Raw genomic sequence first — 21,214 nt, 5'->3', positions numbered from 1 at the left:
TGGGTAAAAGAACCCCCCCCCCCCCCCCAAATCTCAAATCTTTCCTACCCCAGGGCTCTTGGGTATCTACCAAACTGATGTGGCACCTATAAGACACTGTATTTTCTTGTGCTGGTGTCCAAGCTGGCTAGAGTAGAGATGTCCAACTGAGCTCAAGAAGCCAGGGTCTAGTTTAGCAAAGACTGTGGGCAGAAGCAACCCCACCACTGACATATCACTGATCAGCTGTAAGATTTCCAGATTCTTGACGGTTTTGGAAGAAACAATTTAATCTTCAGTTCCTGATGAATAGAAGATACCAAGCAATTTTCAATACCTGCCTGACACTGAAGCTTGAACTATTAAAAAGGAAAAGCCTAGCATGCAGAGTGGTTCAAAAACTTGAGAGGGATTCCTCCCACTGCCTAGAGCCTGCAAAGTGAAGTGATGCTTGAGTTCTCCTCTCCTCTGCATTTTTAAGTCCTTCCAGGCACTTGATAGGAATTACCTCCCTCCTCTTCACTAATCCCCAGACATTTAAGTGGCTGCAATTTGACAAAGTCTAGTTCTCAATGGAATTTAGTCTCATCAGATTAACTTCAAAGTTAGTTAATTGCTGAACTGTTTGGGCTTGGCTAGCTGTCATATCTCCAAGGACATCACTTTTTTCGGAAAGCCCCATAGGCTTTTCGCTATATAGTCCCTCTCAACCAGGAATTTACTTGATTAAGGCTTTGAGTAAGGAGCACTATAAAGCCAGATGGAAGTGACCGGCCTGGAAAAGGGTGAGCTTTCAGAGGTGCTCAGATGCAGGGCCCATGTACTGGACTTTGGCAGCAGTTCTCACCCCAGCCCCAGTGTGGTCTCTGCTGGAAAACAATCAGTTCATCATCTTCTGGCTTTGGGACTTAGCCTGGCTGTCCCCAGTATGGTGCTAACCCTGTTACAGGTTCCATTTAAGGCACGATGGAAACCAGCCATGAAAATATTACTTTTTTTTGCGTAATATTTTTATGGCTGGTTTACTAGTTAAGACACAGTTAACAGACTGGTCATATCTGAAGTGTAACATCTGGCAGAAGCCTATGTTAAAAATGGAATTCTCTATACCTTTGCCCTCCCCTGATGGAAAAGAAGCAAAGTCATGTGTTGGGATTGATGCCCAGGACAGCTGGAGTTATCTGAATGTATCCAGACTTTACCCATGGTACGTACTACTAGGATTAAATCTACTGCAATTTAATTCTTAATTTCTGAAGCTTGGTGCAGTTTTCTATATAACATCTATAAAGAGGTTTAAACCTGCCTGGGCAAGTAAGCTTTGTACCAACCAATTCAAGATTTACTCTGCCTCTTAGCTGGATGGCTATTTTCTCTTTCCCACATGCCACCAAGTTTCCTTCTGCTCACACAGGACAGGACAGCCTCTAGTCCATCTATGGCTCTCCTTAAATCAGCTGGAGATTGAGTGCTAGAGCACTCTTCCTGAGGTGAGAGCCTGGGTCTAATAACAGGCATGGTAAACACAAAGCACAAACCTGATAAAATTGAGGATGTTATCTGAAATAAAAATGATGGAGTTCAATAAAGACTACTGCAAAATGCTATGGTCAGATGGAACAGATGCCTGGGCTGCTATACCCTGCACTGCAAGCTGAATGAATCAGCACCATAATACAAGCTAGCTGATAGCATACTGGATGCATTGGCAGGAATACAGTACTGGCAAAAGCTCATCTGGACTATCATGCCTAGTTTTGGGCACCGCACTTAAAGAAAGATGTAGACAAATTAGAAAGAGTTCAGAGGGGAAGCAACAAAAGAAAGCAGAGGTCTAGACTGCATGCCATGGCAGGAAAGGTTGGAGGAACTGGGTTGGCTTAGTCTGGAGAAGAATGGGTGGATCTGATACAAAAAGGGCTGCTGCAAAGAGAATGACGACTGATCAACTATTCTGCATCTCTGGGAGGCAGGATGACGAGAAAAAGTCTCAGATTGCTACAAGGGAGTTAGATGCTGGGGAGAACTTTGTGAGGATGGTTAAGACCTGGGACAGGCTCCCTAAAGAGAGGTGAAATCTCTGATGCTTTTTAAACACAGGTTAGAAGCCTGTTTCTTAGAGTTGGTTTAGGTAGGGTAGTCCTACCCTGAGCAGGGCCCTATCTTTCTAAGACGTTACGAATTATATGAGCTATTGTAGCTGGCTGGAGGCATTTGTTTGCTAGGGTGGTGCATCCAATCCCTGGCTGAGGAGTCTGGGGGATATCTGCATTATAAGAAGGGGCTTTTATATACATTCCTTACTAATGCTAGTCAGTATTGTGCTAATGTCATTTTCTGACAGTAACCAAACAAGAACAGGCAGAGGTCAGTCAAATTCCAGGGCTATACTGCAGAGCTCGCATTGTTTGTTTTATAGGAAAAAAATTAACCAACAGCCCCAACTATCATTATTTTTTTAGCACAGAAGACCATTCCCCTTGTCCAAGCATTTGCTAGAGAGCTAGGTATCCAGGTTGTAGCCGCATTGGTCTAGAGGAAAAGGCAAGAGCTATAAACTTGACTGAAACCTCTGAATGCGGTCCAGAGCAAAGCCGTATTCGCCCAGGAGAGCTGTTCCCAATGCAAGCTGGAAATGTTGTGGGTTCCAGTTATTAAATGCATGAGAGAAGATGACACCCAGAGTCCTGTGAGCCTCTGCCCTGGCTTCAGCTGCTGGAATCCCTCTTGGTGTCATGGTGTGGGCTTGGGGAGGGGACCAGCATTTTGTTTAAGACAGGGAGATAGCTGATTCCTGTCGCTTTTTGTACTGGGAAGATGTATAGTGAGAGACCTCAAAGAGCCTCCCGCTGCCACAGGGGATTCTGCAAAAATAACACCCCCCCCAGTGCCAGCCTGATGTCTCCCTAGAGGCACTGCTCAACACACTGGAAGATCCAGCAGCTACATCTCTATTGAAGCCACACTGACGGGTCCCAACACCTGCACTGACTGGCAAAGTCTGGTTCTCAGTGGTGGTAACAAAATTAAAAGACCTCTTACTGAGGGCTCAGATCCAGGCTGCCATGTCTGAAGGCATGTTAGTTGGCCATGCCCTAGCCTAAATTTCCCCTCTGGGCTAAATATGGCCAGCCAGAATGGCTTCAGACACAATGCTCTTTAGGCTGCAGGCTGAAAAGAGAGCTTTTCAGTTGTATTAAATTAACTCGATTAAGCTAACGCAATTGGAAAGCCACACCCTGTTTGCTGCAAAGAAAGACCTGTTGGTCTTTTTTCTCATGTGCTTAATAAGGATTTATTGTTTGATGTTTTGTCACCAGGAAGTACCACTCAGGGATGGACTTGCTGCTCTGGTACCAGTGTAAACCATGGAGGAGCACTGCTAGCTAATATTTACCAAGGGGGTGGCCAGGGAGATGTGATCTGACAAGTCAGGTACTGAATGCTTTCCTGATGCTGGCTTACAGGCTTGGAGAAGCAGCACTGCAAAGTGGCAGAGTGCATGCTACCTTTGCCTCTCTGGCTCTAGGAATAAAGAACCTGTTTGCAAATAAAGTAATGCTATTTCACACCTGAGAATTAAGCACTTCCAAGCTCTGTCCCGCGACACCTCCGGCATCATCAAAAGTAAAATATTCTGCAGTTAGCACTTAGTTAACAATTCTGCTGCTGCAGCATCTAGAATTGAATCCAACTTCCCTTCTGATAGCTGGGTTAGCCACGGACCAGCTATACCCAAAAATCAGATCCACGACTCAGAATAAACAAAGAGTAGATCTACTGAATAATACAAAAAGGCCATTTTTTATACCGTTCTGACTTCCAATAGTTTCCAGATTGTAGGGCAAGACAACAGGCTAAACTTTTGATATCACGTGACCACTCACCAAAAGGCGACTGCTGAAAACAGCTGATGGGCTGTTCTCAAACACTCGGCTCTTTCCAAATATACATGTTAGGGGCCAGTAACATCATGCACATGCTCACAGCAAACAAGCTGGGGATTCAGATTCTAATAAAGAAAGGACTTTGGGTTGTTCAGTCTTAGCTGGGTGTTCCCCCTATGGTCCTGGCTCCTGTTCTTTAGAAAGTCTGCTCCTTCTCAAAGACAACTGTATGGGGCAGTGCAGCAGACTGGAAGGGAGCAGGAGAGGAGGCTGCCGCAGGTCAGAGTCAGTTTGCATGAGGGGTCGGGGCTGGACCTGCAGGCTCGAGGTGCGCTGGCAGAGCCAAAGCTTCGGCAGGACCTGGCCACTGCCCTGCTGTGCTTTCACCACTGCTCTTAGGTCCTTGGACTTTTATCAGTACTAAATCTGTGCACAAACAAAACTACAGCAACTGTCAGTACAGGTGCAAGGGTCTTTTGTTCATATTCAAATAGGACAAAACTGCCGCCTGTGGTCTCCTATGCAAAAGTGGTAGGGCAATAAGTCAATTGGGGAACATTATTTTCAGCCCTTTGGTATTTTGAAAACAACCTGTCAGCACTGGCAGTTGCTATTTGACACAATGGTCATAGCAGCAGCCTGTGTTTCACTGCCTCTGGAAAATATTTACAGCACTGTGGTGAATAGCTATAAATATTTTGGGCTGGTGGGATAATATAAGGACGGTATTTACAAAGAACACCGCTTGATCTGTCGCCTGATATTTTAAGTCAGTGGCTCAAATTGTTTCCATGAAGTGGATTATCTCTCATGCAGACCCCTCCCTTCCTACTTGTGGGGCATCTATCCATCATGCATCTAAAGTTTTTAAACATCACTGCAGTGGATTTCATGGAGTCTTCGCAAGGCAAAAACTCTTGCTTTTCCCCTTTGGCAACAACAGCTTCATGGCAACAAATATAGCTTCCTACTTGGAAAGCGTAATATATTTTACAGTGCATTTAATACACAATTCAGCTGCTGGAAAGGAAGAGGAAAGCCAACATCACGGGACCAAGTGGCACTCTGCAGTCCACTAATGATACAGGGGTCATGCTTTGAGAAACCGTGACAGACAAGCACATAAGAACATAATAAAAGTGTCATGGATCGGGTCAGACCATAGGTCCATCGAGCCCAGTACCCTGTCTCCCGCAATGGCAGTGTGCTGCAGTACACAGCTGTGGCAGTGCCTCTAAGGCAAGTATGACTTGACCCCACACTGTCATCTCTGCATGGGGGTCTAGGCTGTCCAATTTAGTTTGTAAAGGGTGGTGCAAGACGGCTGACTCAGTAGGCTTTCCACTGGAAGAGACTCCGCATGGATCCATTTGGGTCAGTGATGTGGAAAAAAGATCCAAAATAAATCTTACTGTCGACAGCTAACCATCACCAAGTAATAACCCATCAGAGTGGCAAGCGGGAGGTAAAGCCCCGGTGAATGTGCCATACCAAGATTAAAATCACGCTGCCGTGACAGATGCACAAGAACAACAAAAATGAGCACATGAGGATGAGGCTTCATGGAAACATTTCCATGAACAACCTGCATCCCCATCACAAGAGCTCCCAAGTTCTCTCCCTCGTGCCAGCTTGCCTCTCTCAGCTATAGACATCCCAGTGTGATGGCAAAATGCATCAAGCTCACTTCATTGCAGCTCCCTTCAGAGAGCGGAGCTGTAGCCGTACAGTTGTATGGCCGTGGAGCCGTCGCATCCTATTAGGGGAGTTCAGTTAAGTGTGTTAGCTGTGGAGGTGTGGGAGGCCTACACAAAATCTTCCAGTCTGATTACAGGAAACAAAATCCATTAAATGGGACTGCAATTCTACACGGTCTGCAGAGCTGATTTCATACACGTTTCTAGCTACAGGAATGGCCTTGCTGAGAAGATCAGCTGCAAGCCCTTTGAGACGCTGCTGTTCGAATATTTTCTGACAGCCTGAAGGTCCTGCAGGCTATTTATCCATCGAGAAAAGAACTAAAAGAAAAAAAACTATCACATACATACGCTATCATGCTTATGTCTGCCCATTTTCCTATAATTCATAATAAGCCAAGCAGAAGAACAAAATCCTAAGTACATTTAGCTAGTAATACAAGCTAATTCTTAAGGTCCATATGGCCTTCTCTTCTCATCCGTCTACTGTTTTGAACAAAAATATATACATCACCTGTGCAGTCTCAGCACAAAGAGGACTGAAGAACAGCGTGCGTTTGAGAAGTAGGAAACACCTGTGTGGTAGACGGATTTGTTTTCCTAAACAGCACCCCGGGGTGTTTGGAAAGTCTGAATGAGACCCATGGGAGCCAGGTAAATAAGCAGGCGACAAGTACAGCTACCACAGGTGTGAGCAGTGAATTCCCTTTTTGCCCATCGCTCACCTCCCCACGTGCAGTACGGGTGTGCGTGCAACGTCTACCTCGCAGAACAGACATGTCGTGATCCAGGGAGGTAGGTGAAAAGAATTCTTTGGCCATGTGTATCCTTACTTGCCCTTTCCCCGCTAACCAGTCTCCCCCATATCATGGTCTAATGGGCTGAACACCCTGCAATGATTCAGGGGGTCGTCTATGCAGAATGTATGAACTCTTGTTTGAGACTCTACACTGCATATGGACAGAAAGGTGACTGTATCAAGTCTGCAAGTTGCACTATATTCATCAGGCCTGTCTCTTCTCACCTTGCGCCTCAGGATGACGTTACAAGAAGCGGTGAGGTTAATAAAGCATATTTCCTCTGACATGAAAATACAACTGAACACAGAGCAGGCTTGTAGCCTGGAACACAGGACTGAAAGGGACTTCTTGGGTCATCGAGCTCTCTACAGAAAGCTCTGCTTTGATGGCTAAGCCACCTCCTATTTCCTGTGGGATAAGAGCATGCACCAGACAAGGCCAGCTGGGACCTGCCCTGTAAAGAGCCAGTATGAATTACAGTTAATCCACTGAAGTTGACAGAGTGAGAACCCAGCTCTAGCTCAAAAGCGTTTTCCATTACGAAGGTGACATACCCCAAACGCAAAGGCTTCTAATTAATTCATGCGAGGCTGCAGGTATTTCTAATATCAAACGTGCTAGGCAGTCCCAATATGAACAGCACCAATATCCCTATAATTTCAGAGACCGAGGGCTTGGACACACAGGTTACTATGAGGTGAGTTACAGAGCATTGGTTACTCTGTGATAACTGCCTGAAGCGCACAGAAACAGGAGGTAGCTGACCCCTCGATGGAAGCTGATCAAACTCCCCTGCATTTCCCACAGACCAGCCAATGCACTTTAGCTTTGCTTGCCTTATGGCAGTTTGTTGCGTGCACCCATGTACAGAAAAGGACGCATAACTCCAAGACGTACCTTTGGTGTATCAACTCTCTCTTCCTCCATGAAGGCTGACTCCGCCTGGCAGCTGGATGGGGGGAAGGAGAAGACTTCTGCAGCAGAGGTTGAGGGCAGACCCGGAGACCTCAGCAGCCGTACATTCTGTGAACGCAAGTTCACAGAAGCCGCCACAGCTTGTGCCTGCAAGAGTCAACAAAACCAAATGGAATTAAGTGGAAACCAGGAAAAAAGGAAACACAGCTCATTGCAAAAACCCCCTAACACCCATGACCAGGACTCCTCTGATTCTAGCTGACCCTAGTCAAGTTTTGTGTTGGATAAAGGGAGATGCACACTGTTTGAGTGACCTTCCTTCAAGGCCACTGGCATACTGAGGTCATAAGCACTAAAGGCACAGCCCAGTTCCTAGGTAGGGAATATAATCTATTCTTCCCGGAGAAATGCCTCATCCATATAGTCTTTTGAGCTCATTAAGCAAGTTGCTGTAGAATGATGAACAACAAACATTTGTGCTGCACAAAGGGATAAAAAGGGGCAAAATTCTTCCATTGTTCCTTGGGGACAGCGAGCAGAGTCGGCTCTGCCACAGCCTTAGGTTGAGTCACAGGATGGTGTAACACAGGCATGGGTGATGTGGTGCAATCGCACATCTTGGGCCAAGGAGCCACACAAGACATTTGAAAAACTCAATAAATATTAATTGCAGACTCAAAGGCTGGGGTAGACTGATGGGAGCTGTAGTGCAGACAGCACTCCAGTCACTATTTTACCATAAGCATGGTAGCACCAAAGCTGGACACAGATTTGCCTACACCAGGTTCCTAGCTCTACAGCTGAACAAGAGGCAGGCTCAACAGGCAAGTGGTGGTAAAGTTTCTAGTGCAGACACATCTAGTGTCATTTGTGTCTCAGCCGTCTCCTTCAAACTGCCAACCGGCATATGGGTACGTTCCTTTGGGCAGTCGTGCGCCAGACTGGTGCTTTCAGACCTGATGCAGTTTAATGCCTTCCACTTCAGGGAATCCAAACCAAGCAAAATGTCCTGCAACCCAAACCAGAGCCACTCTGCCTCCTGGAAAAGCAGCCGGAATGAAAGAAATACCGAGAGCCACTAGACTCAAGCACTTCTAAATGCAACAGCACTCAGCATGTGGGAGGGACCAGGAACATGAAAGAATATGTATTTGATGCTGTTACAATCTACAACTCATCTTAGGCCAATTCAGTTAACGAGGTTAAGTCTTTCATGTTGCCAGTTGTGCATTAATGGAAATCAGAGGCAGCGCAGTATCTCTGCACCTTAACGAAACGGCGGACGGAAATGTAAAAGCAACTCTAAGGGACTGACTGAGACAAGGCAGGACAAACTGGATGCTACCTGTTTGTCTTGGAGGAAATCACCAGGGAAAAAAAGTGAGAGTGATGAAGTGGCAAAAAAAGAAGTGCCCTGGAGCCTGCACAGATTCCTTCAGTTCTGCAAGTGAACGCAAAAGACAGAGCAGGCAGCTTTGGAGTGGAGGCACCAGAGGGGTCAGCTGCATAGGAGTGAGCTCCCAGTTCCCAGGGGTATGCTGATAAAGAGCACGTGACACCCGCGTCTTCAGTCATTAGTTATTCGCCACAAGGAATCTACTTGCACAGAGGAGCTCGCAGCTCTGGGGAACCATCTCCAATAGGTTCAGCCAGCTGTGCTGAGGGATCCCTAGAGAAATTAGACACTTGCTGGGTCTCAGGAGAAACCAGTGCTGGTCTCAACAGAAACACCATGTATTTAACAACAAGCACAGGCACCCCTGAGGCACCATGTGTCTGAAGGCAGTATGGTCTGACTACCTGGAGCTCAGATACCACAAGGAAACAATGCCTTATGTGTAACATGATATAAAACTACACAGCTCGGCCCTAATGATTTGTCTTGGGCATCTCCTGACACTTTACTTCTCCCCACTGTGCTCTAAAGGAGACTGAGTCAGATAACTGGCCTATCTCAATTTGGCTCTGAAGAGAGACACACACAACGGGCAACAAATGCTTGGGATTAGGGATCCCAGGAAGGACAAAGGTTCCTCTGCATGGAGATACCAAGGACTGAGACCTCACTAGACCAGAACATCCTGTCCAGTCCTCAGCCCCTTCTTGGCCTGAAACGAGGAGTTACCTTGGCGACTGTTTGTTCAGCAATGGTGCTGGGCCGACGCTGGCGAGCATCGACCCTCTGCTCCACGGGGAAGCTGCTCCGATGTGACTTGAGTCTCTCCACTAACAGGTAATAGATAGCAGCAAAGTGGTTATAACTCTTGTTCTGCAGTGACTGAAAAAGAGAAGTGCAAAGGTTTGAATGCAGGCATGTCATGTGTATTTCACTTGTTCCTAGGGGGGAAGCTGGGAGGGGAACTGGAACATCCAGGCTCCAAAACCACAAAATAAGGAAGTAGGTGGAAACTGCACTTCAGCAAAATCAAAACAAAACACTTGAAAGGTGACAGGGCTGCAAGCAAGCATCACAGTGATCAACTGGAGGAGATGAAGTTCCAAGCCAAGCGCCAGGCAAAGAGAGCATCAGCCTCTTAAGACTCAATGGCCCTTATAAGTTGACAAGACCAAGTAGTTGCAGCTGCATGTGGGAGCTTGCTGTGGGGACATCTGCATAGATACTCAGAGTCGGGCCTTGAGGTTGCTTTCAAAGCCCCCAAGCTGTGGGAGTTGCCTTCTGCATCTATATCTGACCATATAGTTCGCATTAAAGATATCCACATTATACTGCTTATTTTCTTAAGTAAAGCCCTCCTGAGTACTGGCTTGCAGACTGCAGACAAACTACTTCTGCTTGAGGCCTGCATATCTGGGTAAGGCACAACCCTCAATGCAGAAAGGGCAGGCCAGGAAGTGAGCAGCTGTAGGACGGACACCGTGCCCTGAAGCTCCGCAGTTTTTCCAGGGTCGGGCTGGAGTGCTGCTGGAGGTCCAGCTTAGGACTCTGCAGTCTGCACATTTGGTGGCTCTGAGGTTTAGGTTGGCCTTCCCTGTCAGTGCGGAGCCCACGCTCCTCCTTGCCATGATACTTGGTGTCTGCTCATCTCAGTGGGGGCCACATTCTAGGGCTCCACCATGAAGAGCGCCCCTTCCACACCCCGGGGCAATGGAGCACTAAGTCCTGGTGTGTTGAGACACAAGCCTTTTGTGGCAGGAAACTTAAAAAAACTGCAGCCTCCACATGGGCTAAAAATACCACCCGTTCTGAAGGAAATGATGGCACCGACTCCATAGGGAGCCTTTCAGCTTTTATTTCTGGGCAGAGGCACGATTTGGAATCCAAGAGAGACACTGGCAATTGCTTGCTGCTTTTATGCTCCCTTTGACTTTTCTGAAATGCACGCTCCATTCTTTCAGAAGCTGAAAACCTAGCTACTTTGACTTCTGAGTTTGCCCCTCTCCATTTGACAGGCAATGATTTCCCCAACACCACACTGTGAATCTAATGGAGCACAGTGTCTGGCTAAGAATCAGCCTTGCTGGCATGAAGATCCCTGTAAGAGGGGTACTTGTAAGCTACACGCTCTCTGCATCCCACTAGCCATTTTAAATGGAGTGCAGATTTAAATGTAGTGTAGCTCATTGCAAAGCCTTTCCGCTCGCTCCACCATACATTGCCATGTGACCCAATACCAAATATCTGGAATTGCATATTAATTCAATTAATAAACTAAAAGATCTGCATGCAGGACTGGAGGCTCTGGGACATACAAAATGAATGCATTGAGCTGGGTTCCAATTCAGACTCCTAACACTAGTAAAAGTTAGGCTGCTTCTTCCCATCCCCCATTTTGATATGATCTGTGCGCTTTCTGCTACGACTGGCAGAATTTGCATGGGGGGAGCCTGGGCCTGAAGGCCAGGACAGAGAAGGACTGATGAAGCTGTTTGTGGGAGCACTGCACAACATCTGCCCACAGCACACCTAGCATGAGCAAACACTTTCATTACTGAAAACTTTCCCTACAAGGGACTCTCGAAAAACTCCTCTGATCTCTTCCATTTGTCAGTCACAAAGAACTGGGGGCCGGATCTAGATAGAGCAGCTGCTGCACATTTCAGAAGGCTTACATTTTTCAGGATCTGGGGCAAAAACTCCTGTGACTTGTGCCAGCCCTGGTGAAGGTCTGTGCAGAGACACACCAGCAGTCTGACTTGGTCGCAAGTGTAGGGAAGGCCATTACAAGGAAACTCAGGTAACGTCTAGACTAGCAAAGCAGGAACGAGCTCCCCCTGGGATAAAGTCTTTCTGGAAGTCGATTTTACCTCAATCGTTTTCTGCTGGTCTATTCCAAGGCTGTGCATCAGCCGCAAAACCTGCTCATTATACTCTCCAATGGAAGGCTCGTTCTCCTGCCCTTGCGGATAGAGAATGGGTCTCTGCACAGGAACTTCTATTAGCATCCACTTGTGCTCCTTAATCTGAGCAATTGTCAGCCTCTTGGATGGGTCTAGGACCAGCATCCTCCTAATCAGGTGCTCGCATTCTGTTGGGATAAAAATAAGGTTAAGACAGGAACAGGCCGCTCCCCCATCAGCACAGGGTTGTGCTGCAAACACAACTCATCTGACACTTACTGAGGCAGCAACAACAACAGGAAGCTGCCTGCCTTTTACCTTGCGTCTGTTCTCAATAAGTTTCCTGAAAGTTAAAATTACCGTTCAAGCCCAGGCCTTGGATGTGCAGCAAGAACAAGATCAACTCCTTTCAAATGTGCCAGTTGGTGAGTGAGGCCATTACTCCTAGGCAGCTCCTGTCCAAAAGGCCCATTAGTACTTAATACCCTGAGAAGCCACTTGCTATATTCTAAGCACAGTGCCAACCTTAACTGAAGATGCCTCACCAAACCTCTGCAGCACAGGGCAGAACCCATCCTTCCACCCCTGCCAGCTGGAAAAAACGCCGCAGGAGGGTTGAAATAATTAGCCCAAAGCCATGAACTGGGGTTGGAATACTGGACTGTCTTTTACACCAGACCCCAAAGGCACAAATTTAAAGGATTAAGCTGCTTCTGTAGTTGAGCATCAGTGTAGGCACTGGCTTGAAGTCTGAGCTTTCACCCAAAAGCCATGGAGACACTCTAAGTTTTGGCTGCAAAACTGACTCTGAACACACACGGCTGCTCTTGCTTTCTGACACCCCAAAGTGCCGGGCAGGATTGAAAACCCTGGTTTAAAGCTGCAACGTCTTTCAGGGCTCAGAAGGGGAGGGTAGCATTAGCTGGGGCTGCAGTTTTATGTAATGAGAACACAGTGCATTAAGCTTCAAACTCAACAGCCACGTTTGCAGCGGAGCACTTTGTGCCTCCAGTGCTGTCGCTACAAACGGACTTCCTCAGGGGCGGGCAGGGTCAGCCCCGCGTACGTTTTTGGCTATTTATTCCTGTGTTTACCTCAGTGGGTTTCAGCACTGTGCTAACGGCTCACAGCCCTTCCCACTCCTTGCAAGATGGTTTCAGCAGTAACAGCTGAGCTGGAAGTGAAACCCAGGGTGCATCTGCACTGCAGTCTCAGAAGCAACTGCAGCCCATGTAGACAAGCTCCAGCTAGCTTTAAGCCAGCTAGCTCAGGTACTGCTGGTTGTGCAGCCACACCAGCACGGAGCTCGGTGCAGGCTGCAAAACCAGCCCAAGCAGCTGGGTGAATACCAGGGCAGTCAGCCCACAAAGAGCTCTGAGCTTCTACAGATAGCCTGCTTGTGCTCAAGCCTGGCAGTCTGCAGGTGGTTTGGATGGTTAACACTAGTTGCAATCTCTGTAGTGAGTGCACTGTGGATGTATCTTGAGAAGGCAGAGCATGGACTACGAAGCAAGAGGCAGGGGAAGGCTAAAGGGAGGGGCCTTGGGTATGTCTTGTGTGGCTGTTCTTGGGCTGGTACCAAAGGCCATTCACTATCAAGGGGAAAGAAAGACTAACATATGTTTTCAAAGAGGATTAAAGAGTTCATGACACCTTTGATGTAAAGGGAACTGAGACTTTTTTAAAAAAAAATTGGAAAATTAAAAAAAAAAAAGTGTAAGGTTCAGGATCCCTTTAACATAGAAGGGTCTAAGGGTCCCAGCCTGCAGGCCAATGCCTGTATTATTGCCTCCTGCTTGCCTGTGCTCGGAGGCAAGGGAGAAAGGAGATGCAGCACAGCTGGGACCATCAGACAAGGCAGAGATCTCAAGGTATCCGAGCAACACGCTGGAGATCTGACTGCGGTAATCTGTCATACAAACCGCTTGTGAATTTTTTCCCCTTTCTCTTTGCTTGTGCTGAACAGATGTAGTCAAAGCAAAACAGAGCAAAGCCAATCTGCATTGTGCCGATGGCCATTTTGTTTCCATCACGTTCTTTTTCCAGACTAAAACAAATCTTTATACCTTGGAAAAATGAGAAAGAACTGCTGCTTGAGTTTGGGAACGTGGTTCTGTTTCTCATCAGCGGTAGGGAAGTGGCCATTCCACTAGATCTATGATCTTTTCCATCACTCTCAACCAACTTCGGGTACACGTCAACGCTGCAATGTGCAGTGTAGCAGAGCCACCCATGTTAACTCGGGTTGTGGAGGACATCTAGCCATGACAGCCCAAACCTCTGCATGGGCTAATCTACCCCGCTGAGAAGCATCAGTGTCAGCCATTAGCTCAGAGTTCAAGCTTATCTGCCTCCAACTCAAGAGACAAGGTGACACTTGGTACTCAGCAGCGCAGACCAAGAACACTTCCAGCTGCCAGTACCAGCTGCCTTGCCTCCCATCTGCAGGTCTTTGCAGGACACATGGAGAGACATCTCCAGGACTCTGAATCCCCAAAGCATAAGGACAGATTTGTTACCTTCTGACATGAAATAAGGGATCCTGAATCTTCCTTCCAGAACTCGCTGCCTCAGAATGGGGAGGGTAGGTCCATCGAAAGGCAACGCTCCACAAACTAGGACGTACAGAACTACACCCATGCTCTGGAAGAAAAAGAGAGCATTCCCACTTTCATCTTCCAAAATACACATGTGCATTACTCTCTGCGAGACTCTCTAGGCAACCTCTGCCACAGGAAACATTAGCTTCTTCTACAAGCTGCAGAAAACAGGAGCTTCGATGAAAATAAAGGAATCGCATTTCCCAAAGTCCCTAGGCACAAAGAACAGTTAACCCCCATAGCTAGGCTTCCAGTACCTTGTGCTGATAAGCAGGCAAAGCTGGGGCATGTAATGGGCCAGAGGCTCTGGCTGCTAGCAGAAAACACCACGCACGTGACTGAAAGGCACTTGAAAAGTGAGCCCCAACTTCAAGCGAGACGGAGACACTCCTGGCTTCATTTGAATGCTGTTCAAACAATAGGAGTCACAGCCGTCCCAAATCCAAAACCCTCCATTTCTTAATGCCCACTGATTTGCAAAAGCTTGTGGGAAATCCTCCTCCTGGGGTTAGCAAAAACTATGATGGCAATGAGATACTCAGCTAGCGAGTCCGGCTGTGTGGAAGGCTCATTAAAGGAATTACATAACATGTCCACCCGCCAGAGCCATTTCTGAGCGCGTGTGAGAGAATTGGCAATGCAAGCGAAAACTCCTGCAAGATTTGCCAAAATCAACTACAGCGCCACCCCAGATGAAGTATCCGGCCAGGGGTTCATGCCATGAGCTGGCACTGGGTGTCAAGGGAAAGAGACAAAGATTCTCAGCACGCTCTAATTTTGCAAGCACACCGAGATTTTAAGGCTAAATCCATTTCCTTCCCTATGCATTTGCTGAGGTCTGCACTGAGGACTGTGGGTTCCTCGGCAAGCTCAGAACTTTCTGAGCACCAGTTCCTCAAGCTATGATGTCAGTCCCTCCCCATCAGCTGTCACGGGAGGAATGCAGAATCCTGAACTCGGGTCCCGGTGCAGGGCGAGGGGGCGGGGGGGGAAGAGAAAACTGCTTTTCAGAGGTTTTGTCTTAGAAAGCAAACGTGCTTCTGGTTTTCATCGTTTGCAAGGGGATTCTGTTCCTGTTTGGGGATCTTAAAAAAAGTTTAGCAAAATATTTACCAAATTCTGCAATTCACTTCTCATATTCAAACAGGGCCCCTGTTCTTCTTACCCTTGAGCATGGCTAAGGAGCATGTAAACAGGTTCACACTTGAGTCACAGGCTAATGGGTCCAGCAGGGTTGCAACCTTTAGCCCTTCTACAAGAGCATGGCTGGGGACAGCATCTTTTGGTTAAAACAAAGTGGACCTTTTTAGCTGAACAGCTGCAAGGCGAACTTCTCTGCATTGCCTTGCTTGCAAACTGAGCACTGACTGATATCAGTCTGCGTCTCTCCAATAAATACAGCACTGCAATCCCGGTGCCAAAACAGAGCCTGCCAAATGGCACCGTTTCTCTGGCTGCCTCAGGACCATCATCATAAAGTACCAGGACACCAAAAAAACAATGAGAAACAAATGAAGAGTGAAAAGCATTAGGTCTGACAGGGCCATGAAGAATGCAAGGACCTCTTTGGTGCATCGTGATAATGACTATTTTACTTTGTGAGATTTGAGCTGTTTTCTCTGTCCTCTTCTATGCAAGCAGCATGCAGGGAAAGGCAACCATTGATCAAGAGCATGCATCTGCTGCAGCTCCCCTGCACAAGGCACATGGCTCATTCTCTTCCCCTCATGCTACTGACTCAGACCGTTCCTGCAGCCCTGTCAAGAATTTAAATCCTTAACTGGATTCAAACTCCTAGGGGAGAAGGAATCACTGCTCAGACCAAGAAGAGAGACAGGGGCAGCTTTCTGGGTAACTACATTCTCTCCTGCGGTGACTTTGTGTGTACCTGCAGCGTGACCTCAGGGCTTACCTAGAACTCAAAGTGACTTTACAAAGCAAGGTTTCGGGCTTCAAAACTGTAGTGCCACCTGGTTATTTTGTGGCTTTGTTTAGAGAAATAAAGCTACAGAAGATCAGACCGTCTGTGGCCGAAAAGAAATTCAGGATTGACTCTCATGTTAGCAGGGTCTAAAAGGTAATTTTAACTTTGTGAAAAAGTAACTAAATCAAGATACCCAGATATCCAGCTGGGGTCCCTCGTACTGCTGCCCTTCGAAGACCTCAGGGGCTGCATAGGGTGGGCTTCCACACCAGGTGGTCAGAGGCTCCCCGCTTTTATAGAAGTTTCCAAACCCAAAATCTGTAGGGAAACAAATGTATATAAATCAGAGGTTGCTTTTAACTCTGGCACATTTTAAACCACCAGCCATCAATGCCCTGGTGCTGATTTGCCCAGACTCTGAAGGTTGACTTTCTTTCATAGAAGGCTCTATTTGAAATGCTCTCACTGCAGCTCCTGCCAGATATGCTTACCGTTCATCTCAATGTGTGCAAGATGCTAAACCTTACAGCTATTGCAACACAGACAACCCCCTGATGAAACCTCCTCCAAGCCTCTCTGGAAATACAACGTCTACTATTTGAGCACATTTGGATTCGTAAAAACAACCTCTAACAACATGACGGAGTTGCAGTCTTTGTATGCTCCCTGGATGTACTGCCTGGGAGCTCACCTATGGAGACTCAGGGCCGACCCTGTGATTTTCTGGTCTTTCCCCAGGCTCTCGTTAAGCCCCAGGCACACCCTGGGTACATGACAAATATTGACAGTGATGGCATCAATGTTGGGGGTGGGGAGAAAGAACTGCCAAAAGCAGCAAGTCTGGGAAATGCACTGTCCTAGGAAAGAAGCCGATCTGCCTAGGACCCGCTGGTACTAAAGGGAGCTCTGCAACGGGTGAGGAAAGGATTCAAATATAATCATTACAGTTCTAAAAAAGATTCCAGGTTCTACATCATCTCCTGCTGCCCCCCTTCAGCACGTGGCGTTTTAAAAAAAAGGAGGAATGTGATAGTGAAGTAATGGAAAACAAACTGAGAAGCACCTCTAACAAGCAGGAAGACTGACTATAATATCATTTTTATTACAAGGGTCCCCTTGAGCCAGACACTGAACATGCACAGAGTAAGTGGCAGTCCCTGCTTCCAAGGGCTCACCGTCCAGCCAAGGGGAAAAACAGGCGTCAAGAGGGAAAGTGACCCGCCTGAGTATATACGGCAGTAGCTAGGACACACAAGTCCTGCTCTAAGGCTCGCCAAGGACACAGGCTTAACTGACTTCCTCAAATCCCTGCTAGGCACTGGAAGTAAATGGATGGGCAAAAACACTGGCATTTCTCTCTGATCTTTCCCAGCAGCACATAACCCCTAGTCTAACAGGAAGCACAGAAACATCCTGGGCAGTCCCTAAGGCATCGGTATTGCTTTCAGGCTCTGATGCCAATCTGGACTTTGAGGATGTCCCTAGAAAGTTGCTTTTGCATAGTTGTTAACCTAGAGCTTAGCAGAGCAGTTGCGTGCCATCAGCTTATCTATACCGGTATCACTGGGAACATCCGGATCCTCATCTGGATTACTCACTGACATCCAAGGCAGGGCTGCAGGGATAAAGTGCACCTGTTCTCAGAGACACACAAAGCAAAGCTACCACACCATTTGGGGGGGGGGTGCTGCCAACTCTGGGTTCTGCTGTGGCTCTCTTCTCTTCCACACCTGGTTCCCTGCTCTACCCTTAAACTTCTGCATCGCTTCGCTCTGATCTACTGCTCAGTTCCTCTGCCTTCCTGCCACCGTTCTTGCTCTCTTCCATCTGCAATTCTTACATACACCTGGGCTTTCTCCTCAACATCTGCCCCTGCCTGAATGCATTCAGATTTTGCTTCTGAACACTCTCAGTTCCACAAACCTACTCAGTGCTAATCCACGCAGTGCTGTTAATTAGATATTAATACATTTTTAATTAATACAGGTTGCAGCACTGTGTTTATATCAATGCATCTGCTCATTCTTTGCTGCTCCACTGTTTTGTCTTTGCCTTCAACGGGGCCAGGATGTCTCCCTTAGGTGCGTGGAGCGTTGAGGGTCTGAACCGTTTAGCCTCCCTAACAGGGCCATAACTTCTGTAGATCGCAGACAGTCCTGCTTATTCCCTAAAGGCAAAAAACACTCCTAATACTCAGATAGGCAGAAGAAAACACTCACTGAGATGAAAGAGGTGCTTGTGTGGAACCAGATGTATTCTTCACTTTAAACCCTTCAAGCTCCAGATTTAACTTTTTCAAACTAATTAGCTGTATTTATTTCCTGGGTCAGGCTGCATTACAGGCCGTGCACAGTCTATGACCCACAAACTCCTGTGCTTTGCAGAGGGAAGGTGAAGTTACACATTATATTTAGATCATAGTAAGGACACTTAAAACTTGAGCACCTGCACATTGAAACTCTTGCTACGTGCTTTCTGAGCATCTCTAGGTCCTGCAACTTCAGGTGAAGGTTAACTTTGGCCTGTGCTACCCAGCTTGCATTAGGGTAACTTCAGTCTGCTCCACAGAGATAAAACAAGCAATCTGCAGTCCTCCAGCACCCCAGCGAACCCCCTCCCTCCCCCTATTCCTGCTCTGTGGATGAATTTCCCACCCCCCTTGAAAATTACTGCCCAGGCAGGGCCTTGCCAGTGCCAGGAAGTGGGGATGCAGCAGCAGGAATGGAGCTGGGAGGCAGAGGCATGGCAGTGCCTTCCCTCTGCAAGCCTCCGCATTTCTGTCCTGGGGTGAGGGGAGATGGCTGTGCTGCAGGGAGCCCTCCAACGACCCCTGCCAACCCAGAACCAGCCCCCAGTTTTCCTCAGAGGGGGCTGTGCCTTTCACCTGGAACTGGGCAAATGCCACGGAAAAGTTCACTTAACCTCAGTTACTTTTGCCTCCCCATGCAGGGATGGAGCCCAGACATCTTGGCTCTCAGCTACACCCCTGCACACCAACCTTCCTGGGGCAAGTCAGAACAATGCAGGCAAGAAACGGTATTAACCTTAACACATGACTGCTCACAACACTTTCTAACTTTAACACGGCTTCATATTCCACAGTTTGCATGGTCCCAGTGCAACATGCATCTTCACCTGAATATCATTTGTGCTCAGCATCAGCCTAACTCTGGGTTAGCTGCTTCTCTAAGTGGGGACCTGCCCACTTTTCTACAGAATAACAAAGTTGTGCTGTATAAGCTTGCAGCTTGTGATTTTTTTCAGATGGTAATGCTTTACTCTCCTAACTAGCTGAGCTCCTAACACTGCACTGTTCCCTGGTGTGACCTGGGGGATCTTGTGAAAGTCAAGAGTGTTGATATACAGTAATCAGGCTGCTGATTTAGCCCTATCAACCACTGAATACCTCATAGGCATGTGACTACCATGTGGCACTGATCAGCAGATAGTTGCGCTGATAAACACTGTGATTAGTAGACATTGTACAGGCACCACTGATACTGCTTCATTTTGCTCTATTTGTGTACCCTGTATTACAGCTGCAAGGGACTCAGACCTTGCCTCACATGACGGGTGCTACAAAAGGAAAGAGCCTCAAAGTTGCAATCAAAGCAACGCTGGGTTATTTTAATTAGAGGAAAATACAAACTAACCCTCAACAAAAAGGAACCAATGGGCTAGGTAAAGCTAACCTGTCCTGGCTCTGGACTGCCACGTACCCAGAGCTGGAATCATGCTTTATTATCCATTCAGACTCATGGTGGGTGACCCTCCTTAACAAAAGGCTACAAGTTCTCATTTTTCACTGCCTCGTTGGGCTGTGCTCTGTTAATCGGTGGTGTTCTCTTTAATTAAACACACCAGAGCTGGGTGCTGATGGAGTGAAGTCTTCACTGGTCGGTCACGGAGAACTTCAGCAGGATCCTTTAAGACACAGGTGGTCTCAAGCCTTTTCCCAGCATGAACTACGTCCTAGTAGGGAGACTGGCTCCCCTCTCATTTCCAACTGCAAAGCACCAGCATGGAATCTATAGCAACTGCTTATGTGAGAAGTAATAGCAGGAAAATATTCAGGGCAGTTTTAGCTGTCTTTAATGAAATGTGCTAGCTAGGAACAAAGGGGAGCCAGTGTCATGCTGCCAGTTAAGCCTACAGGCCACAGCATGGAAATCTTTGCAGTAGAAAACATATGGGTTGAGGCAATGCAAACTTTCAGTCAATACCCAACCCAATAAGGAGGCTATTCAATGGGGACTCATCCCACAAGCTGACTTTCTAATAGGGCCCCGTTCCGCGGCCCATCTGGGTTCAGACAGACAAGTGGAGCTGGTAGGCGAGTCGCATTGCAGAAACACCATCCATGTCATTCCTTCCTTGCTTCTCCCCACTCTTTTTTCCAATGCTTCTGCTAACCCTGTGGGCTCCGGCCACAGAGACACGACGTGAACCTCTAAATTGACATCACCCATTGACACGTGACGTTTAAGATGACTGCACCTGCTATAGCTGTGTCTTCCTTCCACAGACCTCAGAGCATTTAGTATGGCACTTACTTATCCTATAGGGATGTTATGATGTTAAGCATTACCCCTATTTTACAGGAGAGGAGACTGGGACAAGGAGGCAGACTGACTCGCTCGAAGTCACACATTCAGTCAGTGGCACAGCATCTCAAGCAGCCAGCAAAGCCAGCAAGGGTCTGCCCCAAACCCTTGTGGGGATGTTCCCAAGCACAGCACCCAGCAATATGAACAGGTGCTCTGCTCCACCTCCCTCACACGTACGCAGCGTTTCACTGAGAGTGGCGTGACCTCTCTGTCCCCTGCCCCGATCCACACAATGTGCTCTGGGAACGCTGCAGTGATGACTCCAAAACACGAGGACCGAAGGGGAACTACCCAACTCCCACTTCCTTTTAAAAACACGGGCCTTTGCTCAGCTGTGACAATACAATCCAACAGTCCCCTTGCGTTTATCAGTTCCATGCACCTGACAAACTGCCTTCTTTTACATAACCTAGCCAGCTGGCAAAGAGAGAGAGACATTATAAGGATGTCTCAACGTGCTGTCATGACCCCCACACCTGTCCTGCGGGCGCCCGCCTTAGGGCCCT

At 47.5% G+C, this 21,214-nt stretch overlaps 1 protein-coding gene across 1 annotated transcript in view; it reads right to left on the bottom strand.

Moving 5' to 3' along the window:
- Positions 1-21,214, bottom strand: part of SIK2 (salt inducible kinase 2) — a 109,487-nt gene that overhangs the window by 14,891 nt on the left and 73,382 nt on the right. The window contains exons 5-9 of the mRNA XM_019510443.1: positions 16,295-16,419; positions 14,097-14,220; positions 11,545-11,765; positions 9,404-9,556; positions 7,261-7,425 (exon numbers count right to left, since the gene is read on the bottom strand). Of these exons, the coding sequence (XP_019365988.1) occupies positions 7,261-7,425; positions 9,404-9,556; positions 11,545-11,765; positions 14,097-14,220; positions 16,295-16,419 (788 nt within the window). The remainder of the gene's footprint in view (positions 1-7,260; positions 7,426-9,403; positions 9,557-11,544; positions 11,766-14,096; positions 14,221-16,294; positions 16,420-21,214) is intronic.

Source organism: Gavialis gangeticus, unplaced genomic scaffold (genome assembly GCF_001723915.1).
Source record: "Gavialis gangeticus isolate Ggan-Ray unplaced genomic scaffold, GavGan_comp1, whole genome shotgun sequence".
NCBI lineage: Eukaryota > Metazoa > Chordata > Crocodylia > Gavialidae > Gavialis > Gavialis gangeticus.
The sequence above is the reverse complement of the archived record's forward strand: the minus strand, read 5'-3'. Positions and strand labels throughout refer to the sequence as shown.